Below are 27,022 nucleotides of genomic sequence, written 5' to 3'. Positions count from 1 at the left end.
ATGTTTTGGTCCTAATTTTCTTCACTTTTATCGTGAAAATTAAAATTGCACCTCTGTCAATAATTACCATTGTAATTTTTTCTTCTCTGGCAGTAAGAGCTCTCCTTATCAGCTGTATTTGCTTTAAACAGGTAGCCTTAAATAAAGCTAACAAATAACTGAACTCCATGCATGTGGATACATGTAGAAATTTTTATTTTGGAGAAATGGTGGATTAAAAACAATCCAACTCCAGTCATGAAGGAAAATTAGGAGCCAAAAAATGGCTTTTAGGCCATTTTAATGTAAAATCCAAGTTCTACACCAGCAGTTACTGTGTTTGAATTGAACATGTGGAGATCAGCGCTCTCGCCCTCACCCCCTCCTGCTAGCTCTTTGCTAAGCTACAGCTGGTTCACCACAACATAGGCTGGCATGAATGCTAAAGCTAGTTAGCATAGCCACCGAAGATATGGGTTTCCTGTAACAGGAAGTTGTTTCTCTGCCATTAGCACATTTAGCAGCGAGTACATGAATCTGATTGACAGCACTAAGACCCTCCTTCTGGCTCTGGATGTTTTTGCACTTCTGCAGACAGCAGTAGTAGCTCAGAGACGAGGTGGAGGAGATCGATCTCTTCACAGAGTATGTCTCATTCTGTCACAACATGGTGATAGTTTCAACAGATAAATACATTTTTGTAAAAGTTACTGCAGTTTTAAGTACAACATGTTTAAACTTATATTCTGTGGTTCAGTATTCAGTTGGTCTACAGATATAAAATGAAAGTAAAAAGATGTGAAACAACAATATGGACCAAACGACTGGACACGTTGGAATTGACTCAGGACACATTTATATCCAATATCGTTGATTTCCCATCTCTAAAACAGAGGAAAACATGGGATGCTAATATGTTTCGTCAAGTAGTGGTGCTTTAGCAGAATAGCAGATTGGCTATCAAACAATGGATGTCAGTTTAGGAGGAGAGGAGGCTGAAACATTCAGAATAAACCCAACAGTTAGACCAGAACCTTCCTTTGTTCTCATGTCTCTTCTTGTTCTTCCAGATGATGGGATTGATCATCTCCATTAAAATGATCAATCAGATCAATCGTCACGACAGAGCAGGAGTCTCAGCTTTTGCAATGAGGGATTATTGAGATCCACCTCCAAGTCTTGATGGGTTTCATGGAATGATGCTCAAATATCGTTCAGATTCTTTCCTTTTAGTCTTTATTTAGAAAAAATTTTACCAAATAAAATGTTTTGCAAACGTTTCCACACTTTGTGATGCTTCCACCATAAATGTTGTATTTTATTGTGACGGATCCCTTCTCTGACACACCTGAACCAAATGAACATACGGTTACCGGGCCTCTGCAGAGCTGAACGACGGAGTTCACTTTCAGAAATAACAAACATGGAGCCGTTTGGAGTTCAGGGTTTTTGTTTTGGAGTTACAGAGCCACTGGCATTCCTGCTACTTTGCTTTCTGTTACATCCTGTCATGTGGTTGCACATTTTTTCTTAACTGTTATTGAAAATGTGCCATGTTTGTTTTGGAAACCCCTTTGGTAGAAACTCATAAAGTAGTGGATGGTTGTACATTTGAAGAATACGGATGTGTGAAGCTAACAGAGTAGGTCTGGTTGGTAGGTTTTACAGATTTTTCCTGTATTTAAGTTTCTTTTAGAATTCACATCTAAGAGCTGCTTATTTCTGAAAATTGCTCTTATCTGACCTTATCAATTCTTGATCCTTAACATCATAACTGAATCATGACTGTTACCACATGTGCTGAGCCAAAGTAAAGCACTTGCATATAAAGTGAGTCAAACTGAAACCAACCAAGAGTTTTACTGTAAAAGCTGCAGATGGGACTGTGTGTCGGCCTCAGTCTGCTCAAGAATACCATGACCTTTTTCAACAGTTACACACGGCACATTTTCCATGACCCCACCACACACACACACACACACACACACACACACACACACACACATATATATATATATTGGTTTTGATTTTAGATTTTAAACACAAAGTTTTCAACTTGAACATCCTGATGCTGCTTTCCTTTTAAACTCACCGAATGCCTTTCATGTATCCAACAAACAAAAGCTCCATTTATTGGCTTATTTTTTTCCTTGTACCGCATCAATAAACATGCATTTTGTTGCATATAATTAAAGTTAATTTGAATAACAATGCACCTTTGTTTTTATAGTCCTCTCACCTCTCATCTTCCCTTCCTTCAGATCTCAGACGATCCCGATCCGGTGGTCCCAGGACAACACTCAATCACTGATCTGTTTAAAATAAGCTTTTTCTGATTTTTACCATCTCCTGTTTGTGTTCTGCATGTGGGTCAAGTGGGAAACTTCAAACACGACACTTAGTCCGTTATAAATGCTCTACCTAGTTTGCCTTTCATCGCCAAGTGACTGATGACGTTGGTGACGAGTTTTACCCAAAATACACTTGGAGACGGTATTGTGATCCATTTGTAATTTTGCATGTCATAAACTTAAATGTAAGAGTGAAAATAAAGTCAGTCATGCAGCTCAATATTTTACACCCACTATATCACTAGAATTTAGAGGTCTAGTAAAGTTTTTAGCAACCATGAGTCAACCCAGACTGAGCATTTATATAACCCTGAAAGGCCTCATCCTGCACCAGACATAACAGAGGCTGAGATTCCTGAAGTCCTCTTCTGCCTCCCATCCGGCCCCAGATGTCCGGCCCGGGGCAACAGGGGCAACAACACACTGAATAATTGTTGGCTTGCTGAATCAGGAATACTCACTGTGTGCCATATGCCCTCTAGTGGCCAACTGCTGCAACTTCCTGCTTACTGACTCCAAATTCCATCAGTTATTTTATATCAAAAATATAAAATTAAAGTCATAACTTCAAGCTTAAAGTGTTTTTTTTTTATCTGAATTTTTAGATTATGACAAAATTCCAACATCAAAGTGAAAAATTCTGAGTCTTTAACGTCGACAAAACCCAGATATAAATATAGTTGCATGGAGTTTTTCTCTCCTTGCTGTAATGTTTGTGTTTAGTTGTTGCTTTATATGTTAAACTCCTTTTGCTGCAGAAAGATGTTCAAGATTTAGAAAAGCAAATATCTGCATTTTCATGTTTGAATGAGAAAATAATGTAAAAATAAAGAAAGAAAAATACAAACTGATTTCTCTCTGCAATTTTATGATGCTATAAGACATCCTGTCCAGGGCTGTGGATGTGTGTGCAGACTTCAGGAAAGGTGGACAAACGGTCATCTGCAGTTACAGGCATCAGGAAACAGAAATCACATCACCAGCTAGAAATTAATTACTTCCTGTTCATGAATCTTTTTTCCAGATGCGGCTGCAGCAGAAAACAAAGGTCAGCAGGAAAAAACTGGAGATTCCTCTTGTGTTTTTGTGTCGAGTAAAAATAAAATCCTAGGAATTCATCAGGACTTTAGCAAACTTTCAGCTACATGTTTGATGTTTTCTAGAACATACTTAGGTTTATTGTGAAATAGTTTTTCACAACCCTTCCTCTCAAATACGACTTGCATCATTTGACTTTCTAACTTAGTTTTCAGGAAATTATTTCTCGCCTGTTTCCTTTTAGAACTTCCTGTTATTTCTGCTCACAATGGTGGGCAGGTGGGAAATTTGGCAGACAAAAAGAAAAAGAACTGATAAGTTCGGATAATATCCAGAAAACACAAAGAGATGTAAAAAAAAAACAGTGAAGGTTATGAAACAGACCTGCTCTGTTGATTTAACCCAATCCTAGTGAAGCTGAAAACAAGAGAATCCAACTTTTAAAAGATTGTGTTAATTGGTCACATCTATTAGAATTATGTTTGTCAAACTTACTTTATTAACATTTGTTTAACATGACAATTTAATAAACTTATGTGGATAAATTTAATTTAATTAATTGTGAGCAGTTAACCCAATATGTTTAAGTTGGATCAGCTGCAAATTAAATTACACCGATGGAGTTTGTTTTTGTTTTGATTGTTTTAAATCATCGTTTTTCTTGTAACTTACAATTTGAAAGGAAAGCCAAAGGCCTCATCCATCCGGAGACAAATACGACACATTTCTGAAATGATAAATAAAAAATGTGTGTCCACTTGACGGGACGAAACACCACAGAAAATACGGCAGGCCAATTATTATAATAATGGATAAATGAACTAATGGAAAAATGCATATTTAACCCTCCTGCTGTCCTCATTTCCTGTATAACCCTGAATGACCCGTCTTCACCAAACCCCCAATATAAGCAGCTTAACTGAATTTTAAACACCAAGTTTCATCTTGCATATTGTCATTCGCCACAAAATGTGTGAATACTTGAGTTTGTTTCCACTTGAATTTTACAGCTTAAATTCTGAATTTACTTTTAGAATTTGTTTGTTAATCACCATCCAGTGTCAGCACTCTGAATTCAAAGTTTTAACCTAATTTCAGAATACTGACTTTAATTCTTCAAAGTAATAATGTAAATGAACAATTCTGACTTTTAGCTTAAAATTTTGACTTTACTCTCAGAATTAAAGTTCACATCTAATCACTTAATATTGTCAAGTTAAAACAGCAAATGGTACACTGGAGTGCATTTGCCATCTCCACCCAACTGGCACACACATCACAGAGAATCAAGCGCACCCATCCCTTTCACTCAGGTCCATCTGAAGTCTATCAGGTAACTTGTCACACCTGAGCTCACAATGATGTCTGCAGACAAAGAGCCTCGGCTTCAAGCTTCCACAAAGACACTCTGGTGGGAACGGGACATTCATCATTTAATCTGCATTCAGAGACCAACTAGCCTTGTGATGCAATGGCTTTTATGTGTTTGTTCATTCACTGTTAACTTAAAAGTAGGTTGTTAACATTACCTGGAAAACTAGTTAATTAGTTTGTAGGTGTTCAACCTGCTCTGTGACTCTCACTACTCATGTGAAGTCATGGTGGTCTTACACTGTCAACTGAAATAATCTAAAGACAAAAAGAAAACATAAATAAAAAATGTCGCTGAGACGAGTGGTTCCTGCATTGCTTTGAGGGAAACAAGCTTTTTCAAGTTTGGCCAGAAGCTGACGGGGTTTAAAGAGACCAAAAACCTGACAAATGTGTTCCTGACTTTAATCCCAAATCAGATTAAACTGAGGGAAAAATTCTGAGATTGAAGTCAGAATTCTTGCTTTAGCTGCAGAATTTAAGTTTTTAAATCCTCATTAATTTCCTAATTCTGACTTTTCAGAGATGTAAAGAAAAGGTTCCCTGATGGTTTTCCTGTAAACCAGACGGTGAATCCTCCAGCGCAGTGAAAACTTTCACCAGGCAGGTTTTACCTGGTCACTCACCCAGATGTGATGTAAATGTCAGTGTTTTGTTATTTAGAGAGTCATAATGTTGTTCAGTTTTACTACACTGGCTGGAGAAAGTTGGGTGTTTTCGATGTGAACAGAAATCATCCAGAACTCCCTGAGGTTTTGGCTGCAGATGCTTGCATCTCGATAAACTCTTCCAAGGAACTCTGCTCTCATTTTTCCACTATGCTGCTTTCCCCCCTCCTAACTTTGTCCAGTGGGCCCCTTCTGACCGGAGCCAACCACAGCAGATGCAGTGAAACCCACTGGAGAAAACTGTTCTCAATCTGCCCAACATAAACAATTATTATCCTTCATGTTTTTCTTGTTCTCTTTGCTTCTCATTGAATTTTTTTACCTTTTATGGATTCCTGTTAGATCATTTCCCGCCTGCGTTGCACAACCTGCAGCCGGAGCTGCACTCGACCTCTCTCTCCTGTCAGATAAAAATGCACATGCTTTCCAATGAACGACCCGGGATGTGATGTCATTTTGTGCTTCCCACCCATATATTTGTTAGCAGAACCTTCCAGAACCTTCCAGAACCCTGACCTGCAGCATCCAGAGCAAAGATGGGGAAAGCAAACTCCTGCCTCAAATTAGCTTTTATCCTCCTCAATGTGGTTTTTGTGGTGAGTGCAAGGATTTCTGATTTCTGATTCTTTGGCAGCTTTGATTAATTCTTGCTTTATAAATATGCAAACCAAGAAGTTACTTTGCCAGCATATTAGTTTAGTTGCAGGAGAAAATGTTTGTTAGGATCTTCATTAGTTTCCACCAACATACACAAGATTGGCGAGATTTCACATTTTACAAATTACACACATGAAACTTTATTTGAAAATAAAAAAGAAGAAAATGTTCTTTTTAAATCTCAGTGTTTTGGTCATTTATTCCATTCCTGAATTGTTCTGAATGCAACACATTGCATTTTTACAATGTAGCAGTTATTATGTATTCAATCAGAATAAAAAACTTTTCATCAAATGTCTCAGCTCTCTTTTTGCAATGAGGTGAAAAAAGCAGGTGAATGCAGATTTTGCATTTTTCTGCCATTTTTGTCCAGTTGATCCAACTAAAAAATATCTTACAAGTAATAAATTAAATTTATCCAAATAAATAGGCTGAGTTTTTTAAGTTGTCATGTTAAACAAATATAAATAAAGTAAGTTTGACTAAATGTAACCAATTGTACGAAACAAATTAACTCCATTTGTTGGAGCACCATTCTTTTTTTCAGTGGGGTTATGGTTCACATTTCTCTTTATTCTGTTGGTAAATTAAAGATAAATAAATTTTCTAATGAGATAAATGTTACATTATATTCATGTGTTTTATGCTGATTTTTAAATTCGGTTTGCCTGCATTTAATTTTTGATTTTTATATTTTGGTACCTCTTTTACTAGATCTTTTAACTCGTATTTTATTTCTTGTATTTTTTTTTTAATTTTCAAAAAATGCCCTTCTGATTTTGAACTAATCTAAAAAATATTTTTTTTTCTGAAACAAATCTTAAGAAATATTACTCCCTGCCTTTGTTCTTCTATTATGTTTCAAATTGTTTTGTTTTCTAATAACTTTTGATTTTTGTCCGTTTTATTTTTAATGTAAATGGAAGCAGAACTTTTCTCAACTCTTTGTCTCCCTCTAGTGTCTTTTTGTTGCAATGACATCTTCCACGATGCATCCGTGTAAACTCCCTTTAAAAAATGTTTGCAATCCACTTTAAAAGTCTTATTTTGCTCTCAAACCCTAATTTAACAATTCAGATTAGGCTTTATTGTCTGCATTTTATGTAATTAGTTAAACTGACTTGCCGTTTTTAACTTTCTGCTCCAGGTTATTGGATTCGTGATCATTCACGTGTCCGTGATGGCCTCTTACTCCAGCTACAAGGTAAACATCAACAACGCTGCTATTAAGCATCAGATTAGATGGAAGAAGTTAAGCAGATAGTTTTTGCACACATAAGGCGTTAAATCTTCTACAAATGGCACTACTGTAAATCATTGTACACAATACAGAAAATGGACTAGAAATTATTTTTCTGCCATCGTTTTGGCGCCCCCCAGCGGCGCCCCATAGCATATAAGGCATTTTTGCGCCAGTGGCTGAGTGTGAGTGACTCGGCAGTAATCCAGTGTTTGTTTCAGGTTTCTGGATTTAATGACCTCAACCTGTTAAAGATATGGGTGTTCGCCCTTGTCGTTGTCTTCATCGCTGTCCTGGGAATCTGCGCCGCCGTCACAGAGAACAACATCATGCTGATGATCGTACGCAACAAAAGAAGTTCACTTCCAAAATTCTCACAAAAGTTTTAAATGTTTTTGTTTCCATCGTCTGATCTACTGTTTGTTTGGTTTCGTTTACAGTTCGCAGGTCTGACGATAATCATGATGATCATCTATCTGTTTATGGGGATTATATTCACTATCTTTAGAAAAGCGGTAATGCGTCTGCCTAATATTTACCCACCTTCTGTTTCTCTGGAGTATTTTGTTCTCTTTTACATCCATTATTCAGTTAATTATGACTTTAATGTTGGAATTATGACTTTTATCTCAGAATTTAAGTTCGCAAGTCAACATTTAGTCTCAGAACTCTGACTTCAGTCTCTTCTGACTGGACACATGAAGCGTCTTTTACATTCTCACATGCAACCTAAATGACATTTTGAGATTATTTGGTTTCCGTACTTTTCTCATTTCAGTCACTAGGTTCTGTTTTGACGATATGATCCCAAGTTTCGGTTGTGGAACGTAGACCTTTACAAACTTTGGTCCATCTAAGTTTTATGATGAACGGACCAACAGGAATCTGTTTTGTTGGGAACTTAAAGTCCTGGATAATCTTGTTTGTTGTAACTTTTGTGCTCATAATTTGGTCTTCTCTAGTCTAAGATTCTATTAATGCAGTTTTTCTGACCTTGCAGCTAATAGATGATTTCTCCAAACCTGATGAAGAAATGATAGAGCGCCTACTTAACGAGACCGAGATTCAAGAAATACAAAAAACAGTAAGGCTTTTTACCAAGCCAAGCTAATAGTTTTGGGATGGATCAAAACTATCCATCCTGTGGTTGCTTAAAGGTGACGGGTACAGATAAAGTCACCTGTGGTTGCAGGAAAAATGCTGCGGAGTGCTTCGTGCAGAAGACTGGGGTAAGATCATCCCACCATCCTGCGAATGCACAGTAAAAGGACCGGACGCGAAACTGAAATGTAAACCCAGACCTCAGGTTGGTTACATGCAATCATTTCACAATATGATGTCAAGCATTTTTAATGGGAAACATAAAAGATATACAAATATTGTTCTGAGGCCAACTTTCACTGTTTATCATATAAGGTTCAATTATGTTGAGTAAAACTGCTAATTTAAGGTCCATCAGAGCAGGAAGATGCGACCAAAGGTTCTCCACACCAAAGCAATGCAAGAATGACTTATTACAGGAACTGTTTGGTTTCATCTGCCTGGCGATCTGCTCCAGATAGGCGATGTATGGAAAGCCAAAAGGGTCACAATTAGAAGTATTTTAACAAAAAAAACAACAAAAGACCGATTTAACAGAAATCTAGCATCAACTAGAAAGGTTTGTTTTTGTTTCAACTTTTGAAACTGAGAAATTTCCAAGATTTTTTCTGGAAAACTTGAGATTATTGTCAACATTTCTGAGTTTTTAAAAGTAATTTGTTTGATTTTTAAATTGAGAAGTTAACTTGTTTTCCTGGAAAATTTCTGAGATTAATCTAAAGATTTCTCATGTTTTTTCTAGGAAATTTTCAACTTTTCAAACTCCAAAATTTTAAATTTTTTCTAGATTATTTCTGAGATTAATCTAAAAAATTCTGACTCCTTTCTTCCAAATTCAGAAATTTTCTTGTTTTTTCTGGAAATTTTCTGAGTTTAATCTCAAAATTTATTGGCGAACATTAATGGCATTTTTTTATGTACAATGTGCCATCGTAAAAGACTGAATACAAACTAATTCAAATTTTTGCATCTTTTTTATTCATTTGTTTTAACAAAACACCTATAAACCACATTAAAATCTAAAATTTGATCTTTGTCCCTACAGGGAACCACGGGTCCAGATCAGATCTTTTCAGAGGTATTTAATCGGCTTATTTTCAGATTGTCCTGAATTCAGTCATTGCTCCCATTCTGTCATAGTTTTGAAAATGCTTCATGTTTCTGCCTTTCCTTCCACAGCCCTGCAAAGACTTTTTTTATCTAGGAATTACACTGATTCCGACTTTTTGCATGTCGCTTTTCTATGGATTTCTTTCCATCGAAGTAAGTTTGAACTCCGTTCTCCTTTACTGTCAGGGATTTTCAGCCTTTGTTTTAGACGTTGCAAATACGACGTACCCATTGTTTCAGTGTTTTAGCCATCATTTCCATGGATAAACTGGCAGTAGGGCTGGTTTACGGTAGTATGCTAGAACCATTGCAGATTTAAGTATCTGTCAAAATTTTTTTAATTAATCTCAGAAATTTCCTAGAAAAAAAAGGTGGAAATTTCTGAGCTCCAAAAAGTTGAAAATTAGCAAGAAAATGGTCAGATTTTTCTTTTGATTAATTTCAGAAATCTTCTAGAAAAAAATCTTCGAAGCTTCAAAGTTTCAAATGTCAATTATTTTACTGTTGAAACTCAAATTTTTCTAAGATTTTTTTTAAAGAAAATTTCTGGGATTCATCTCAAAAGTTCAGATTTCTTTGGTAGAAAATCACCTCTTTTTTTGCTATATACAGAGGCACTTATAAGGTGTCATTTAATAATAATGATTGATACTTTATAATAAATGCTAAGTTAGCTCTGAAATAACAATCATCCCAGAATCCTTGATTGTAATTTTATTGGTTGAAGGCTGTCCCTATATGTTCATTGAACCAGTTAAGGATCAGAAAACCCAAAGCAGAGTTATACAAGAAGAATTAATAACTTTTAGAGCAGATATTTGCTCCCCCCCATTTGTTTTTGATACTTAATAGTTTTCTTGTTTTTACAGATTCTTATTCTGGCTCTCAGCTGCCTCCTGATCCATCAAATCAGAAGATCCAACTCAGGCTGCACTTTCACATGAGGAAACCTTGAAAGTCACTTTCTTTCTCTCTTTTCAAGAAAAATGAAGACATCATCAACTGACTGGTCCATATAAAATTTAAATTGGTAAAATGTAAATAGAATCATGTCGTAAACTGAATTATTTCAGATGTTTTGTTTTTTGTGACCAGTTATTAGTGTAAAGTAATAAATCTGCAAATAACCAATGAAAATATTTTATATATTCTTGTCAGAGGTTTTGCTCTTGATGTGGATTAAATCTTTCACTGAAATATAATCATAATCTGCCTATTTTAATAGTTTATACCTTTAAATGCATTAATACACGACGGAAACCATCTTACTGCAGAAACATCCAACATCTTCCTTATTTTGGGGATTCAGCCAATCAGAGCAAAGGAAAATGGAAGGTGATCTTGGATTGGCTGCTTTATACAGCCAATAGCGTGTCAGCTGCGTTTTCTTTTGATAATATGCACTATAAAAATAGGGAGTATATGATGCAGTATTAAGGCCACGCTAAGAAAATCACTTGGAGTTGATTCTAGTATGAAGGGTGCTTTATAAATAAAATTGATTGTTTGAAAAAATAAATAAAATTCAGAGATTAAAGTCCTATGAGATTAAATTCAAAAATAGTTTGAGAATATAGTTATAGTATGAGACAAGATCATAATATTCTGATTATTTCCTAATATTAAGACTTAATTTTTGTAATATTACAACTTTATTCTTGTGAAATTGTGACTTTATTCTATTAATTTTGATGTATTCTTGTACAATTTTATTCTCTTAATTATATTACTTTGTTCTCATAAGTTTATTTATGCATTATTATTTTTTTGTATTTCCTGGGTCACAAAAATAGGTGGATTTGTTTTGCAAATAATTTTGCAGAAACATCCAGAAATACATTGGGGTCCACTGTACACTGTTTCCAAATGTTTTACAAATAAAAATCTAATGAAGGTGTGTGTGAATTCAGCTCAAATGAATGCAGTACTATGTTTGGTCAGAGTCACAACAATAACGGTCACTTAATGTCACATAATTAACTGAGCCAATCCGCCCATCCCGTCCATTGTTTGGACAGGATGTACGGACCCAGAACCAAGCAGAACAGGTGCCTACAGGGGTGAAAGGTCAGGAAAAGGAAAACAAACAGGAAGTGGCGACTGGAGGGCGTAAGGACCATATTAAAGACGGTGGTAGCGACTAGCTAACAGTCCCGGGATGCTTAACACACAACTTTCTACTTAAATTAACAAATATTATTAATAACACCGTCTATAAAAATATGCCCTTATATAGTAAGGAGTATTTAATTAATATAAATAAATATACTTTATGTACGTTTTAAGAATAATCCGGAAGTATTTCTTCTGCGCATGCGCAAATGAGTCAAAGGTATGACTAGTACTTACGGAACAGGTTGTGAAGTGGCAAAATCGGAAGAACCTTGTAATTTGGTTCTATATAAATGAAATAAAGTGAGTTTATCTTTTTAAAACTGACATTTTGAGCCATACTCCATATCAGAAGTTGACGGTTATGCAAACCAGACATTTCTCGGATAAGTGGATTTGGCAGAAAGGCTACGTTTTTGTCAGTGCAGACTTTTATTTAAAACAATATGGATTCGTTTCTGTACACATTTTTGTAATCTAGATTTTGAAAATGAGTCAAACTTTGTAGAAACTGGCAGCGAAAACAGATTTACTAAAAAAGAAAGAAGCAGCTGCTGCCGCTATTAGCCAAAGAAGGAGGGAAGACGCCAGGCTGCGTGGTGGGAGGATAATTAGAGGATTGGGAGCAGGTGTTCCCGTCGGGTCAGGAGATGCTGAAGGCGGGAATGACTCAGGACAACTGCTGAGCAGGAAGAGCGAGTTTCTGGAAACCAGCAACAAGCCTCATAATGTGAGTAAACCGTTTAAAGTCTTCACACAGTTGTTATTTTCAGCACTTTTGATCTCTCAAACTGTGACTGATTGTTTGCTCTGGGTGCTAAAGCGGAGTTTTTTGCAGTGTGATGAAATATGATTGTTTCTCTTGAGTTGAATTATGTATCTTTAGATCTTCTGCTGTGTTTGTGGCTGAGTTTTTCCCCTCTGTTTGTGGAGCTTTACTGATTACACTGGCTTTACTTGGAGTTGGTTTAGGAGCACAGTTTGTCCCCTGGAGGTGAAGTTGAGGTGTGAATGAAACTATTTTGGTTTTGTTTACCTCTTGGCTGTTTGGGTTCAGAGGCTCCATGCTAATTCAGCCCCGGTTCAACCTGCCAGCAGATGCTTTTCACCACAGGTGGGCTCAAAGTTTTCCGTTGTTTTCCATGTCCAAGTCTCCTTGTAGCAGTTCACCTTGCTGTGCTGTCCTGTCTAAATCTGTAGAGCTGCTGCTTTGGTTTTGTTTCACTCTTATGAGGCCGCTGTTTATGTAGATGTGAATTTGGGTTTATGGGAAATACTGATTACTGAATATTGGCTTCACTTAGCTAGAAATGTCAATGAAATCGGCCTTAAAAAGAAAGAATGACAGCATAGCAGTAGCTGCGTTTCTGTTATAAATGTGGGCAAAACTTTGACAATATTCCTCTAATCTCTGAAAAACACAATTTTGCAATTGAGATGTTTACATTAAATAAGAAACGCAATTAAAATCACATGTGAATATGTTTAAGAAACATGCCTTGCCACCGTCCACATAGCCACTTCCTGTTGTCGTCTTCTTAGTGGTTTGCGCCAGTAGTAACATCCGGTTTTTGATCATGTGACTCCTGCGATAGTTTTGTGAAATAAACCAATTTTGATACAGACAAAAAGCCACCTCCTCCTAGCACATAATGCGACTTTATTCTGGTATTAAAGTCGTAACGATGTGACTTTACTCTTCTACTTCTCTTAATATTTAATTATTTTTTTCTTTTTATTTTCTATAGCCTTAATACTCCATCATAAAAAAGAAACACAAAATACCAAATTGCAATTGGCAAATGCACACCGGGACAAAGACCCTCATTTCTTGAGTCAAATAAAGCCGTTATCCCCAATTCTGAGCAAAAGTAAAACTTCTGAATTCAAAGAATTACAAGAAGACTTCAATTTTAAAAAAAATCTCTTAAAAAAAAAAAAAAAGGCTGAGATCTGATCATAAAGAACCGTCGGGTTTGACTCCTTCAGGGTCTCTGAGCTTGTATTTTATGAACATGTACAGCTCAAACAGAGGGAAAATCTGGTTTTGGAACTTTTTTTCTGTTTTATCACATTTTTCTAGGAATGGCAAAAAAAATTATCTTTATGATATATTTAATATATAAATAAAAAGCATGAAGCATTATATTTAAAGAAAAATCAAATTCCCTCCAGAATCTGCAGTTTATTTTTGAATTTAAAATATGAAAACGTGGGAACTAAAGAGCTGGTGACTGTTTTTCCATAACCGACCGCCAGATGGCGGTAAAGGCCAGACAAACAGCTGAAACCTGAGCGATCAGAGGTGTTTGTTTTTGAAGTGTCAGATTTAACTGAGTGTATTTTAAGTTGATGTTTTTGTGCAGCTGATCACTCTGTCAGGCTTCCTGTGATTTGATGGACGATCTGAACACGGCGGCTCAGCAGCCACGTCCCGTCTAATCCTCCTCCTTCCTGCTGCTGTCAGCTGAGCTGCTGTTCAGTGAATCTGTCTTTGTTTGGGGGTGATGTGCTCTGTCAAACCTGCTCCTGCTACAAAGCAGCTTCTCAAACCTGATCGGACTCAGTGGGAGGGAAACTTGGACTCCCAGCTGATCGGCAACAACAGGAAGATTCAAGCTGCTCCACAAACTAGTTTAAAAGAATTAACAACAAATTATCTAGAGAGAGGCATAAAGAGTTTAAAATTAGCTGAAAATTAAATAAAACCTGATGATGCTTCTAAAATATTTTATTTTTTGTTTGTAGTTTAAACTTTTCATCCATTTTCCATTTCTGCTTTTACTTTATAATTTAATTTTTTTGCGTAGATTGTCCATTTCTGTTTCATATAAAATAAACACCTTAAATTACACATGCTAATTCAATGTGCATTAAATTAGCATGTGTAATTTAAGGTATTTAAATTACACATGCCCGTATTTGAATCCGATGCATCTACTACATCAGATTCAAATAATCCGATGTAGTAGATGCATAATTAATTCACAATTTGTACTTTATTAGTTGCTTCAATAAATTAAAATATATAATTGGAGAAAATTGACTAATTTAACTTGCATTGAGTCATTGTATAGTTTGTTGTTTTGATTCTGGTTTGTAGCTGAGGAAACAATTTAGTTTTTCATGAAAAAAAACTTTGGAGTAAAACCATCAGGAAATTTTCTAGAAAACTTGGAAATTTCTGAGCTCAAAATTTGAATGAATTTTTTCTTCTTGTCTGTGATGCATCATCGTGGATCTGTCGTCTTCTCTTTGAGCTGCAGCCTGTTTGTATTTCTGCACATTCAGAGGAAATGAAGACTTGAACAGTAATGGCTCCCGTGTCTTCGCTGTTTTGACGGGTAAAGAATTTCCTGATGATTCACATTCAGGGTGAATGTCGCATTCAACAAATACCTGGAAAAAAAATCTCATTTTATCACCAACAGAACCAGAGCCATGTAATGGAGCCAAGAGGCATGATTAGTATTAATGAATCCACAAGCATATGGAGTTAAAATGTCTGCCAGGAAAAGATGCCAAACATCAAGAATGCATGAAATTTCATTGCCAGTTTGGGTCAGACGTTGATTAATCCCCGGCGTTCCGGTAATAAACGTCGATCTGAATTTCAGGAGCAACGCAGCAGAAATTTGAAGCCGTTTTCTGATCTCAGGTCAGATTGAACTCCCATTAACCTCACTGCTAATGGTCACTTAAACCCCAACAAGAAGGAGGATGATCTGGACTAATTTAAATTAATTTCATGCCGTTTCCAGCAGTGAAGTGCAGAACTGTGGAAATGTTTTTGATATTTCTTTCCTTGAACTTTCGTGTGGAGCAGAACTTGAGGTTTGGAGAGCTGGCCAAAAATTTAAATCACTTTCTGTCTTTCTTTCCATCCAAATGATTCCTGTTTTTAGGATAAAGATGGTTTTGGCAGCTGAACATCAAGTGTTTTTATCTTGATGTTCACACATGGATGGAATATCCCGATAAACGAAGCGTCTTTCAGATTGTCAGGAGGAAATCGGGACAAAAAATGGCAGAAAAATCTGTTTTATTCACCGTTACTGTATGGACAATTATGGAGCAAAAATTATAAAAGTTTTTATGTAGTTTCAATATATTCCTGACCACAATTTGACAGTTGGAACAACTGAACCAGTTTCCCAGAGTTCCTGCAGTAAAGCGATAAATTAGAACGTTTTTTACTACGTGGTATTCATGAAGTTTCTTTAGTCTATAATAACGTTTCCTGGATGAGAAATTATCCCAGAAGTTATTGTGATAAACGATAATATATTTTATTAAGTAATATAACTGTATTGGCATAATGATGCAGGAACATGTTCTCACAGATCAAATTCTTATGAGCATTTAAAACTGAAAGACATTTTAAATATCCAAAATGAACAAAACAGAAACAACAAAACAAATTATGAAGTCTTTGAAAACAAATTTATCCTTCAAAAATGTGCCAGTTGAGACCGAAGGCGCAGACTGCAGACTTTTATCACCCAGTTTCTGGTAGCAAGAGAGAAAAGAGGAAAATGATAAATCAGAAATTATTGAGCTTGTTCTAATTTATCATTTAATTGATTTATTGCGACAGACGTAGCTGTGGGCCGACTATTCACTCCTGAAGCTACTTTACAAAGAAAATGGATCATTTAGAATAACCACCAAATGACATGCAGTCAAACGTATTCGTACTCCTTGAACTTCTCCATATTTTGTCACATTAAAATTACAAACATATTTCATTAGAAATAAATGGGAAAGAAACCAACACAAAGTGGTAGACCGGTGTTTTTTGCACACGATTCAAAACATTTTGTACAGGTTAGAAAATGAAAAGTACCAAGGCTGCAGTAAAATGGTTTAAAGCAAAACATATTCACAGTTTAGAATGGTCCAGTCAAAGTCCAGACCTAACCCCAATTAAGAATCTGGAGCTGGATCTGACAACTGCAGTTCAAATGTTCTGAGTTTGAGCTTTTTGGTAAAGAATGGGCCAAAGTTTCAGTCACTGGACGTGCAAAGCTGGAACTGAAACACATTTAGTGTCTTGACTTCCAGATGACACTAAATATGTAGAATTAGTTGCATAAGTTAAAGCAAGTGCAATAATTTCCATTTGCATGGTTTGTTTTTCTCTTTTTACTAAAAACTGGATGATAAAACTCCAGTTTTGATCTCAAATGAACTTGTTTTTTGAAAGTATTTATGTTTAGAGACTTCATAATTCATTTTATATTGTATTTATGATGGTTATTTAAAATATCTTCCATTTTGAGTATTAAATGTTCTTCATAATTGAAAGCTTATTTATCTTGTTTCATTTTACCGTTGAATTACTTTAAAATGGTCTCAAAACAACAATATTACCATTTATCGCAATAAGTTGGGACAGTTTATCGTCCAGATGTATCGTGACGGTGCTCCGTATGTGCAAATATTTTCTCTGATTAGCAGCAAAAGCAGATTGAGTTTCCAGAAACGACAAACTTGGCCTCTGCCATTGTTTCACGTTCCGTCATCATTACTGATGATCATCAGCTGGGCGTAGAGAAAACGGCCATCTGTCTCGGTTCTCCCATTTAAACCATCGCATGCACAAAATAAATTACAAAAGGCCATTACTAATACCCAACAGGTGTCGATGCCGTTATAAATTCACAACATTAGTGCAGTCATTAAGAAATCTGGGTCAGCACACAGAGTAGCTGGAGGGTTATTAATGTCATGAAGGAGTCCAACCAGGCGGGATGACTGAGACCAGCTCTGTTTGTAATGGATGAACTCAGGTGAGTCCAGACCCGCCCACTCGCTCTGCAGTAACAGATTAACAGCAGAAATGAAGCGGCGCAGCATCGTTCACCATGCGAGTCCCGCCACTCCTCCGCTGACACGCAAACTGCAGTCTGACTGGAGGAGACGTTCCTCAGTCGATTCGTTTAAACTCCCATCGGTCCAACAAACATAAAATCCTCTAGTTTATCAACAAGATATCAATCAATACTCGACACATAAAATGTATTTTTATGTGTCTTCTCTTTCGTCCCAAACCTCCAGCCGGGGAGGGGTTGTATATTTTCCAGGCACAAATGGTACAGTCAAGTAAATGTTTCCTTCAGTTGTTGTAAAAATGCTTTATATATGAAATATGACTCAAAAGAATTTTTATTAAGTAATTTAAAACCTTGAAATTGGGTTAGGGTTAGACATCCCAACGTGGTAGCCATGTTGGGATGACTTCCTGAAGGCAGAGCTTCAGAACAAGTAGAAGCTTCTTAAAGAGACAGAGGCCCAATTTCAAGGCATTGAATTACAAGGGAAAATTTCTTCCAAGTCATATTTGATCTATGAAGCATTATTTTATCAATTGAAGCTAACATAATTGTGCTATAAACTGGAACTGTGACTAGAAAACACATACTGGCCCTTTAGAAGCTGAGTTTTTCCTCTCCACTGTCGCCTTATACTCGGTACGAGGGATTGCTGTAAAGCCAACAACAAAACACCAGCGATCTTTCTGCTGCTACGTCCAGGAAAAGCTAATACTCCAAGTCAGTGACTCTTTGCAACCTGCTGGGACGTTTTACCAGTTGGCTGCGTTGTTTTTCTACTGGGATCAGACTGGAAACATGTAATGGACTTTGAATCCATCAGAGTGACTGGATTGAATTGCCTGTAAATCAGCGGGAACCGTTTGTTTTCCAAACGGCCTTCAGACGACATTTGTTGTAAACAAACTGAACTGATTTGGATTTCAATCTGTCTTTGTGAAGCGCCGGGAATGTTCCTCTGGTGAATCGGTGCTTTATAAATAAACGCCACTGAATAAATGTTTGTGATGAGGAAGATTCTCCTGTTCCAGTTTAATCTGATTCCCAGCCTTGATCTCCGGCCGGGTGGCGTCTGATGAGCTTAGAGCCGCTGCTCTCAGGCTGACTGGGGCAATACGGAGCTGCTGCTGTTGGTTCTGATTGGAACAAGCCAACTTTGGCTGTTCGGACCTCTGGGATGTGAGTCAGAACCAGGTGGGATTATATTTCCTCTCTGACTCAGAAACGCCAACTAGTCAGTTATTTTAGTGCAGAACCTGCTGTGGATGTTTGTTTGTGTGAAATTTGAATTAATCTGATGTTTGAGTTTTGGATTTTATTGTGCACATGGGTTAAAGCATATTTGATGATAAAATACTTTTAGACAACTTAGTGATTTTTTTAAAGTGGTAAATTTTATTTAAAATTTTGTAAAATAAGGGGAAAATTTAGAATGGAGGCTTAAGCAGCTAAAAACAAGTTTGTTTGTTTTTTAGCTTCCAACCGACCCCACACATGTAAAACCATTGACCTCTACGTTCGCCTCAGTCCTCGCATGCACAAGGTTCATTATACAAATATCTGATAAAAGGAATGCTTAGAAATGGGTCATTTATTGATAATCATCCTTTACAGATGGGAATTGAAAACATATGAATTAAATGTCATTATGAATCAAACTATTTTGGATTTCTTTTTCAAGCTGCTGATGTTTTCTGCATCATGTTTTGAGATCACTTAATAAGATGGAATGGAAAAACCAACTAATCCCCATTGAAAAGGATGCAGTGGTTATTTCAGAGGAATAAATAGTTGATGTGTGATAGGAGCGAGTCTTTTTTAAAAATAACTGAGCTCCTCTTGTGGATAATGGCGTAATGTACTCTGAAAATGTTTTGTAGAATGGCCGAGTTTATTTTTATTTCTCCTTTTGCTTTTTAACATTAAAGCCCACTGAGCAAGCTGGGAGCGTGAGCAGAGACATGACAGGATGTACTTTCTTCTCCTTTCTAGTCTGTTGACAGCAGAATTATGCTTCTTTAAGTCCGTATTCTTCTGCGGTTCGGTTTGATTTTTCTGCGAATAACACAGCCTTTAATGTCAAACAGAAGCTCCCGTTTCATGACGCAGCGAGTGGGCGACGAACGTCCTCAGTAGGTTGTCTAACGGTCTTTGATTTCTTCCCGTTGTTTGTTTTTTCTCACATGGACATTTACATAGAGCAAACATGCAATCGAAACCACATGTTTTTGTCTGAATAAAGACACAAACACGTTTTATTTTTCAGTTTGAAGTTAAACCAGACCAAACTTTCTTTTTGTGTGAGAAATATCAAAAATATTTATATTTGCCAGAAAAATTTATAACATTTTTTCAAAGATTTTTTTGTAACTTTCCTCAGTTTCCATTTGTAACCCTTATTTGTGTCTCAGCTCCATTACATTGACTTTATAGCAAAAACATTCAGGTTCATTGTATTTATTTGAGCATAACCTTGTACATTAAATAAAATATGATAAATAACCCAAACAAACTGCAGAGCAATGGCTCCCAATGAGCACTAACAGTTGTAAAATTAAACCGCTGAAATCCATTATAAAATGTTTACAAGACATGACAGAATTATAGACTCTTTATGAAATTTTGTCCAAAATATAATATTGTAAAGAAAACTGATCCCAATAAATGCAACAGAAAAAGGGGGAGGATTTGTCAGTTACTGGTTGCTATGGTAACCACCAACTGCAACTGAATGTGAGGACAAAATAACTTTTTGACTAAACCAAATTAACTTGAGGAATAAGTAAATAATTTTGACAAACTCCACATCTATATTATTGTTAAAATAAAACTCCGTTGCGTAAACATTTGGTCAGTGTCGGGGATAAATATATTTTTAAACTGTCGGACTCGGGTCAAACCTTTTAGGTTTCCTTCCCCAAACTTCTCACAGTAGTTTTCTGGGGTTCTTCTCTTAAAAGATCTGAAATGTGTCAGTAAACCTGTCAGTTTGTGGAAGGAAGACTCAAAAAGTTTGAATACTAACCAAATATATGTAAAACTTTTCTAAAAACTATATTAATTGCTAAGTCTTCTGGCATTTTGCAAATGCAGATCTCATGCGACAACACACTTCTGGGAGCTTTGTAGCTGACAGCCATTTTGGTAGGCATCGTAACCGTCATGACAGTCGCTTTGGAGTAGCTATGACGACAATAAACAATCCACAAGCTTAGAAGTAGCTCTTACTCAATTCCAGTTTTGAATACATGTAGCCTACGTGTTTATTACTACATGTAATTACTCTGCCAGTTACTAGAACCTTCTTATTCTCAGAGTCTGCAAATCTCTTTAAACATTGATTATCCATGTTTCCATTCTCCCTCATATGGGTCGATTCCGAGAGCAGCCATTTTGTTGGTTATATATTTTTTTTCTTGCACTTTGGTCAAGTGTTGTTCTTTTTGTTGATGTCAAAGCTGTGGTTGATCTATGCTTTGCGCTGCTCTTGCCTACCAAGATGGCAGAATCACTTCTGGTTCAGACTTGTGGAAACCATGTATGGAAACAATTGAACTAATTCTAACTAAACTAAAACTTCATGGTTTTGGTTTGCTTTAACTTCAGACCATGAAGTTTTTATCTGGTTTGGGCCGTGTACGTAAGTGCGGTTTGTGTCTCTGGTTGGGTTTTCCGTTTGAGTGAACTGTAGTCACTGTACCTGCAGGAGCCGTACAGACTGAAGAGATTGAACAGATTTCACGCTTGAGAGAAAGACGGAATGAAAAAGGGAATGGGAGGTGAAAGGAGAAGGGGACCGAAGGCGGGTGTGTGTGTGGGTAATGAGGCCTGACTTGGTTAATACCTCGAGGCGAGCTTTTGCTTTCAGATGCTAAACTCACTCGCACACACACACACATGCTTTGAAGGAAAGGTAATTTTTTTTAAATGTCAGTGGTGAAATATACTTTCAGAGATCAATGCCAGGCTGAGGATCCAACTGTTAAGAATGTTGCGGGTTTTTTCCTGCAACATGAAAGCCTCTCTGCAGGTTTGGGTAAACGCACGGCGGTTAATTTCTCAGTGGGTCCGTCCGTCTGACGGGCTGATGGATGGAAAACCTCAACGCTCGCAGCAGCAGGTGGATCCGCTGATTCAGTGTCGCTCAACTTTACCATCCAGACTCCAGGGACAGGTCCAACCTCTGGTCCAGCCAATGTTCTACTCCGATGCTGTTGTGCTGCAGGTTACCATGGCAACTGTATGGAGGCTCCATTCAGGCTTATCAACATGGATTACTGTGGTTTTCACACTACTGGAGGTAGTTTCTATTGGGTTAGGTTCTGCATCTTCAGGCACTTGAATGATCCTTGTTGCGATGGATTCTGGCCTTGTGCCCTGGCAGGTCANGTTGCGTAAACATTTGGTCAGTCTCGGGGATAAATATATTTTTAAACTGTCGGACTCGGGTCAAACCTTTTAGGTTTCCTTCCCCAAACTTCTCACAGTAGTTTTCTGGGGTTCTTCTCTTAAAAGATCTCAAATGTGTCCGTAAACCTGTCAGTTTGTGGGAGGAAGACTAAAAGTTTGAATACTAACCAAATGTCTCAATTCCAGTTTTGAATACATGTAGCCTACATGTTTATTACTACATGTCCTTACTCTGCCAGTTACTAGAATCTTCTTATTCTCAAAGAGTTTGCAAATCTCTTTAAACATTGATTATCCATGTTTCCATTCTCTCTCATATGGGTCGATTCCGAGAGCAGCCATTTTGTTGGTTATATATATATATATTTTTTTTGCACTTTGGTCAAGTGTTGTTCTTTTTGTTGATGTCAAAGCTGTGGATGATCTATGCTGCTCTTGCCTACCAAGATGGCGGATCACTTCCGGTTCAGACTTGTGGAAACCATGAATAGAAACAATTGAACTAATTCTAACCAAACTACAACTTCATGGTTTTGGTTTGCTTTAACTTCAGACCATGAAGTTTTTATCTGGTTTGGGCCGTGTACGTAAGTGCGGTTTGTGTCTCTGGTTGGGTTTTCCGTTTGAGTGAACTGTAGTCACTGTACCTGCAGGAGCCGTACAGACTGAAGAGATTGAACAGATTTCACGCTTGAGAGAAAGACGGAATGAAAAAGGGAATGGGAGGTGAAAGGAGAAGGGGACCGAAGGCGGGTGTGTGTGTGGGTAATGAGGCCTGACTTGGTTAATACCTCGAGGCGAGCTTTTGCTTTCAGATGCTAAACTCACTCGCACACACACACACATGCTTTGAAGGAAAGGTAATTTTTTTTAAATGTCAGTGGTGAAATATACTTTCAGAGATCAATGCCAGGCTGAGGATCCAACTGTTAAGAATGTTGCGGGTTTTTTCCTGCAACATGAAAGCCTCTCTGCAGGTTTGGGTAAACGCACGGCGGTTAATTTCTCAGTGGGTCCGTCCGTCTGACGGGCTGATGGATGGAAAACCTCAACGCTCGCAGCAGCAGGTGGATCCGCTGATTCAGTGTCGCTCAACTTTACCATCCAGACTCCAGGGACAGGTCCAACCTCTGGTCCAGCCAATGTTCTACTCCGATGCTGTTGTGCTGCAGGTTACCATGGCAACTGTATGGAGGCTCCATTCAGGCTTATCAACATGGATTACTGTGGTTTTCACACTACTGGAGGTAGTTTCTATTGGGTTAGGTTCTGCATCTTCAGGCACTTGAATGATCCTTGTTGCGATGGATTCTGGCCTTGTGCCCTGGCAGGTCATTGCTAACAAACCGCCATTATGTTTGCTTAGTCGGTTCCTTTACAACCACTGTTTGGTTCTGCTCAGTAGAATTAAAATGGGTTTTTACTCCTGGAGCAATGATTATGAGTTATCAGTGAAAAACTCTTCCAGGACCTGATTCCCCCTCTGTTATCTTCCAGGGAGACAGTCTGCTATGACAAAAACGAGACAATTCACATTTAAATAACGTGAATTGTGTATAATGTACAAATTATGGTGTTCGGTATACACCATAATTTGTATATATAATGTACACAAAACTGTAGTAGAAATGGGTTTTCAGTTAAGCCTGAAACCACTACGGTCCAGAAATGTCCCGGGTGAATAAATCCATCGTAGCATATAGAGAGCGTTCACACCAGTCCTGTTTAGTCCATTTTAATTCAACTCCAGTTCATTTAAGTTTGGTTCTTTAGGGATGTTTGAATGCCTCGGTTCAATTGAAGTGATCTCTGGTTCAGTTCAAATGCGTATGTGAACTGGAGGTGGTTTCAAAAGCAGGAACTGAACTACAGCACAGGGCATTCTGGGTAAATACAACCAAAATGCTAACTAGCTAGCGTTGGCTGGAGAAATGACTTTACCAAAGACAAATGAGAAATCCTCCAGCCGCTAAAATCTGACCCTACTCCATTTTTGCTTGCATTTGGTGAAGAAGGCAGTCGGGCCCTCTGTCTTCTTCAGAGGTTTCCATGTTGTTTCCTTCAGTGGTTCTCGGCGCAGCGCCCCCACAGGTTAGGAGGGGAACAGTTTTTTCAAAGGGTTTGGTTGGTTTGACTCAGTGCAGCATGAAAGAACCACAGCAGCTGAAAATGTAACAAATATTACAACTTTGGTCCAATAGAACCGAGTCTACTGTGTAGATATGTCAGTCATGGTTGACTTATGGTAGCTAGCAGCTTGACTAAAGCGTCAACATAAAAACTGATATTTGGAATCTACATATGGAGTAACTTCTGATAATTTTATAATAAGTGAGAATTCATAGTTGTCATTGTCTAAAGTCAATCAGCTTCATCCTTTTCGGTGAAATGGAATCCAGTCATCAGGATAAAATCGCTCTTAATGCAGTAAACATCAACAACCCGACCAACCGGGTGAAAAGCAGCTTCAGGTTTGGTTTGTGGTCCGACTGAGTGCTCAGAGTCGATGGGTTTCCTTTTAGTGTCGACTTCCTTTCTGCCGTCGGTCCGTCTTTAAAAGAAATTAGATGGAAGCACATTTAAGCTTTAAAGACAAATAATCCTAAAATCTCTGACTTTCGCTGCTCTCTGCTTGATTCGAGGAACTCCGAGTCCTCGGATGCAATCGATTTGTCCTTAAGCGGTCCTTCAGGGTGGTAACATTTCTGGTTACAGTTTGTTCCTGTGGTTTAGAGCCAACTTTTCCCTTTTACTTCCTGTGTTTTCCCCCAGTAGTTTCTGACTGAATTTATTTTACATTCCTCATTCTAACTCTGGATGTTAGAATTAAAAACAAGGTTTTATTTGATGAATTTGAATGTCATTAAAAGATTTATTCAGTAATTTAGAAAGCGAAACAAATCAATTTATTCCATTTTGTGGTTGCAGTCGGAGCAATTTACTAAAAGCAAATCAGAATATGTTTCAAACTTTCATGTTTATCATAAAAAACAAGCTTGAACAGCAGATCTGTTCCCTTTGAGACGGACTAAATACATTTGGAGGCTTTCACATCTGCAGCGGAGAGCCGTCGGTTTCTCAGGTCGTGGTTGTTTACTGCATCATCCCACTCAGATGAAGAAATGCGACTTCTGCTCTGTGTGGCCGGGATTTTTAAGAAATTTTGACATTTACTCTTTTCTCTGTCAGGTGGAGAGATCTCCCAATTTGAAGCAACATTTTGTAAAGTGTTGATGTTGTAGCAAACAGACCCTCTGGCTTCAGGCTCAGACCTGTTGATGTGGTTTTTCTGACGCCTGTGAACCATAAACACGAGGCTGTTCTTCCTCCCATTTTCACTTTTAATAGTTAGTTGTGAATTTCTGGGATTTTGCAGGATAATTTTAGGGTTTCTTTAAATCCTGTTGGTACTGATGTCAGGAAACATGTAATTGATTAAAATATGTCTGAATGCATGAAGAAACTGTCCCGTAGAGCAAAAACACAAAATATTTCAACATTTTTGATTTGGTTTCTAGTGCAAATATCTTGGTACATTTGAAATAAGAGAGAACTTTTCAGCAAAACATTTTATTGAATCTGCTTGGTCCCCTGTCAGATTACTTCAGTCATGACATTTTCCCACGTTAATCTAGTATTTTTCCAACAATATTATGGACCTAAAACAAACTCGTATGTTGCTGAAAAGTTTCTTTTATGATTGTTTTCTTATTTCAAGTGTACTAAGATGTTTACACCAGAAACTAGATCAAAAATATTTTGTAAGATTTTGTTTTTGCAGGTTGAGGGGGAACAAATCAGCTTACTGCAGTTTGTAGAATAAGAAACTTTTATTTTAGTAAATTTCTCTCAATCCCGTGTGAGAAACGAAAGGTTTGGAAAGGGAAAAACATTTTCTCTCTGTTTTCTTATTTTAAGTGTTCAAACTTGCAAGTATTTTTTAAACAAGATATAATAATTATTTTAAGTAAGTAAATCCTTAATATCGATCATTTAATACTTCCACAAGCAGATTATTTGATGTATAGGAAAAATATCTTACAAGTGGAAAAAATCTGACAATGTAGCAAATACTTAAAACAAGGTCATATAATTTGCTGAAAAGTTTGTTTTTAAGTGTATATTTGTACTAGAAGACCAAAAATATTTGGTAAAATCAGTAGAAAATGGATGTAACAAAATGTTTGAATCAGTAAATGATGTCTGGATGAACTCTGCTTCACATTGAGATTTTCATTGGTTTCTGTTATATTGCAGTTTTCACGTACAGGCGTTACCGTGACAACCCTTTAGAAACTCATCAGCTGCGTCCCCTGCTGATTTCAGGTTTTATGTCAACCCTTCCTGAAGCGCCTGGGCTTCGCTCTCTTTATGCTATAACTCTGCAAAGTGCTGGAAGTCTAAATATAGTGTCTCATGATCTGGACGCTCTGCCACGGCTACCTGTTCCACTTACTTCTGCTCCTGGAAAAACGCTCAGCAGGAGCTAAACGTGTCGCTGCGGGTGAGCGTGAACAAAGACGCCGTCCTGCTGTTGTAGATGTAGCTTATAAAACTTGTAATGAATGCGTCGGACTCTCCGGAGCTGCTGCTGAGACGACATCCACTCTGTTTGCAGGTTCACTTTGCAGGAGCTGAAGAGCAATTCACCGTTTTCAGCTTCAGACTTCAGTCTTTGCTCTCAAAGGGGATAAAAACTAAACCTCTTAAAGCAGCGGCGGCGCTTTTTATTTGTGCCATATTAACATTACTAATGTTTTCAAAGGGCCAGTGGTGGAAAAAGGTATTGATGTAATCCGTCTTTCATGACTTGTTCAACATCAGTTAACCCTAAGAAAATCTTTTCACGTTGACGTACTTGTAATGTAAAACTTGAAATGTGCTTTTTGTACGGCACAGGAGGGTCAAACTCATTTTCGTTTTGGGCCAAATCAGGATTATAAATGTTCTTAAAGGGCCGGTATCCCAGAATGTATTGATAAAACCTGTTCACAAACTGCTAGATATTAACGAAGTCTTAAAATTTGTGATTTTTATTTATTTTTTTTGCAATAAAACACAAAGTGTTTGTGGGAATAATTTAGAAATATTTTATATTTATTTGTGTAGATCATGGGATTTAATCTGACATCAGTTGAGGCTGAGGCAGCC

General features: G+C 37.3%; 2 protein-coding genes across 3 annotated transcripts in view; both read left to right on the top strand.

The window, feature by feature from the left end:
• Positions 1–27,022, top strand: part of LOC103155881 (tetraspanin-8-like) — a 44,935-nt gene that overhangs the window by 3,283 nt on the left and 14,630 nt on the right. Inside the window, exon 9 of one of the 2 annotated variants that reach the window (XR_478081.2) lies at positions 1,050–1,259. The exons of the other annotated variant lie outside the window; for it this stretch is intronic. The gene's annotated coding sequence lies outside the window, so the exon portion shown is untranslated. Of the gene's footprint in view, positions 1–1,049; positions 1,260–27,022 lie in introns of those variants that run through there. 2 annotated transcript variants of the gene reach the window in all.
• On the top strand, positions 5,855–11,412 carry LOC103155882 (23 kDa integral membrane protein-like). Its single transcript, XM_007577768.2, has 9 exons — positions 5,855–6,003; positions 7,212–7,268; positions 7,526–7,645; positions 7,745–7,819; positions 8,305–8,388; positions 8,497–8,610; positions 9,451–9,483; positions 9,585–9,668; positions 10,385–11,412. The coding sequence occupies exons 1-9, from the start codon at positions 5,944–5,946 to the stop codon at positions 10,457–10,459; spliced, it is 702 nt and encodes a 233-aa protein (XP_007577830.1). The 5' UTR covers positions 5,855–5,943; the 3' UTR covers positions 10,460–11,412.

Source organism: Poecilia formosa, unplaced genomic scaffold, assembly GCF_000485575.1.
Source record: "Poecilia formosa unplaced genomic scaffold, Poecilia_formosa-5.1.2 Scaffold453, whole genome shotgun sequence".
Lineage (NCBI taxonomy): Eukaryota > Metazoa > Chordata > Actinopteri > Cyprinodontiformes > Poeciliidae > Poecilia > Poecilia formosa.
This window is presented reverse-complemented; position numbering and strand designations above follow the sequence as displayed.

What these genes read in the sequence shown, in the direction of transcription:
- LOC103155882 (XM_007577768.2), top strand. Translation starts at nt 5,944, where the DNA reads ATGGGGAAAGCAAACTCCTGCCTCAAATTAGCTTTTATCCTCCTCAAT. An exon ending in ACAACATCATGCTGATGATC is followed by an intron (nt 7,646 to 7,744) that starts GTACGCAACAAA and finishes TTTCGTTTACAG; the next exon opens with TTCGCAGGTCTGACGATAAT. An exon ending in AATGTAAACCCAGACCTCAG is followed by an intron (nt 8,611 to 9,450) that starts GTTGGTTACATG and finishes TTGTCCCTACAG; the next exon opens with GGAACCACGGGTCCAGATCA.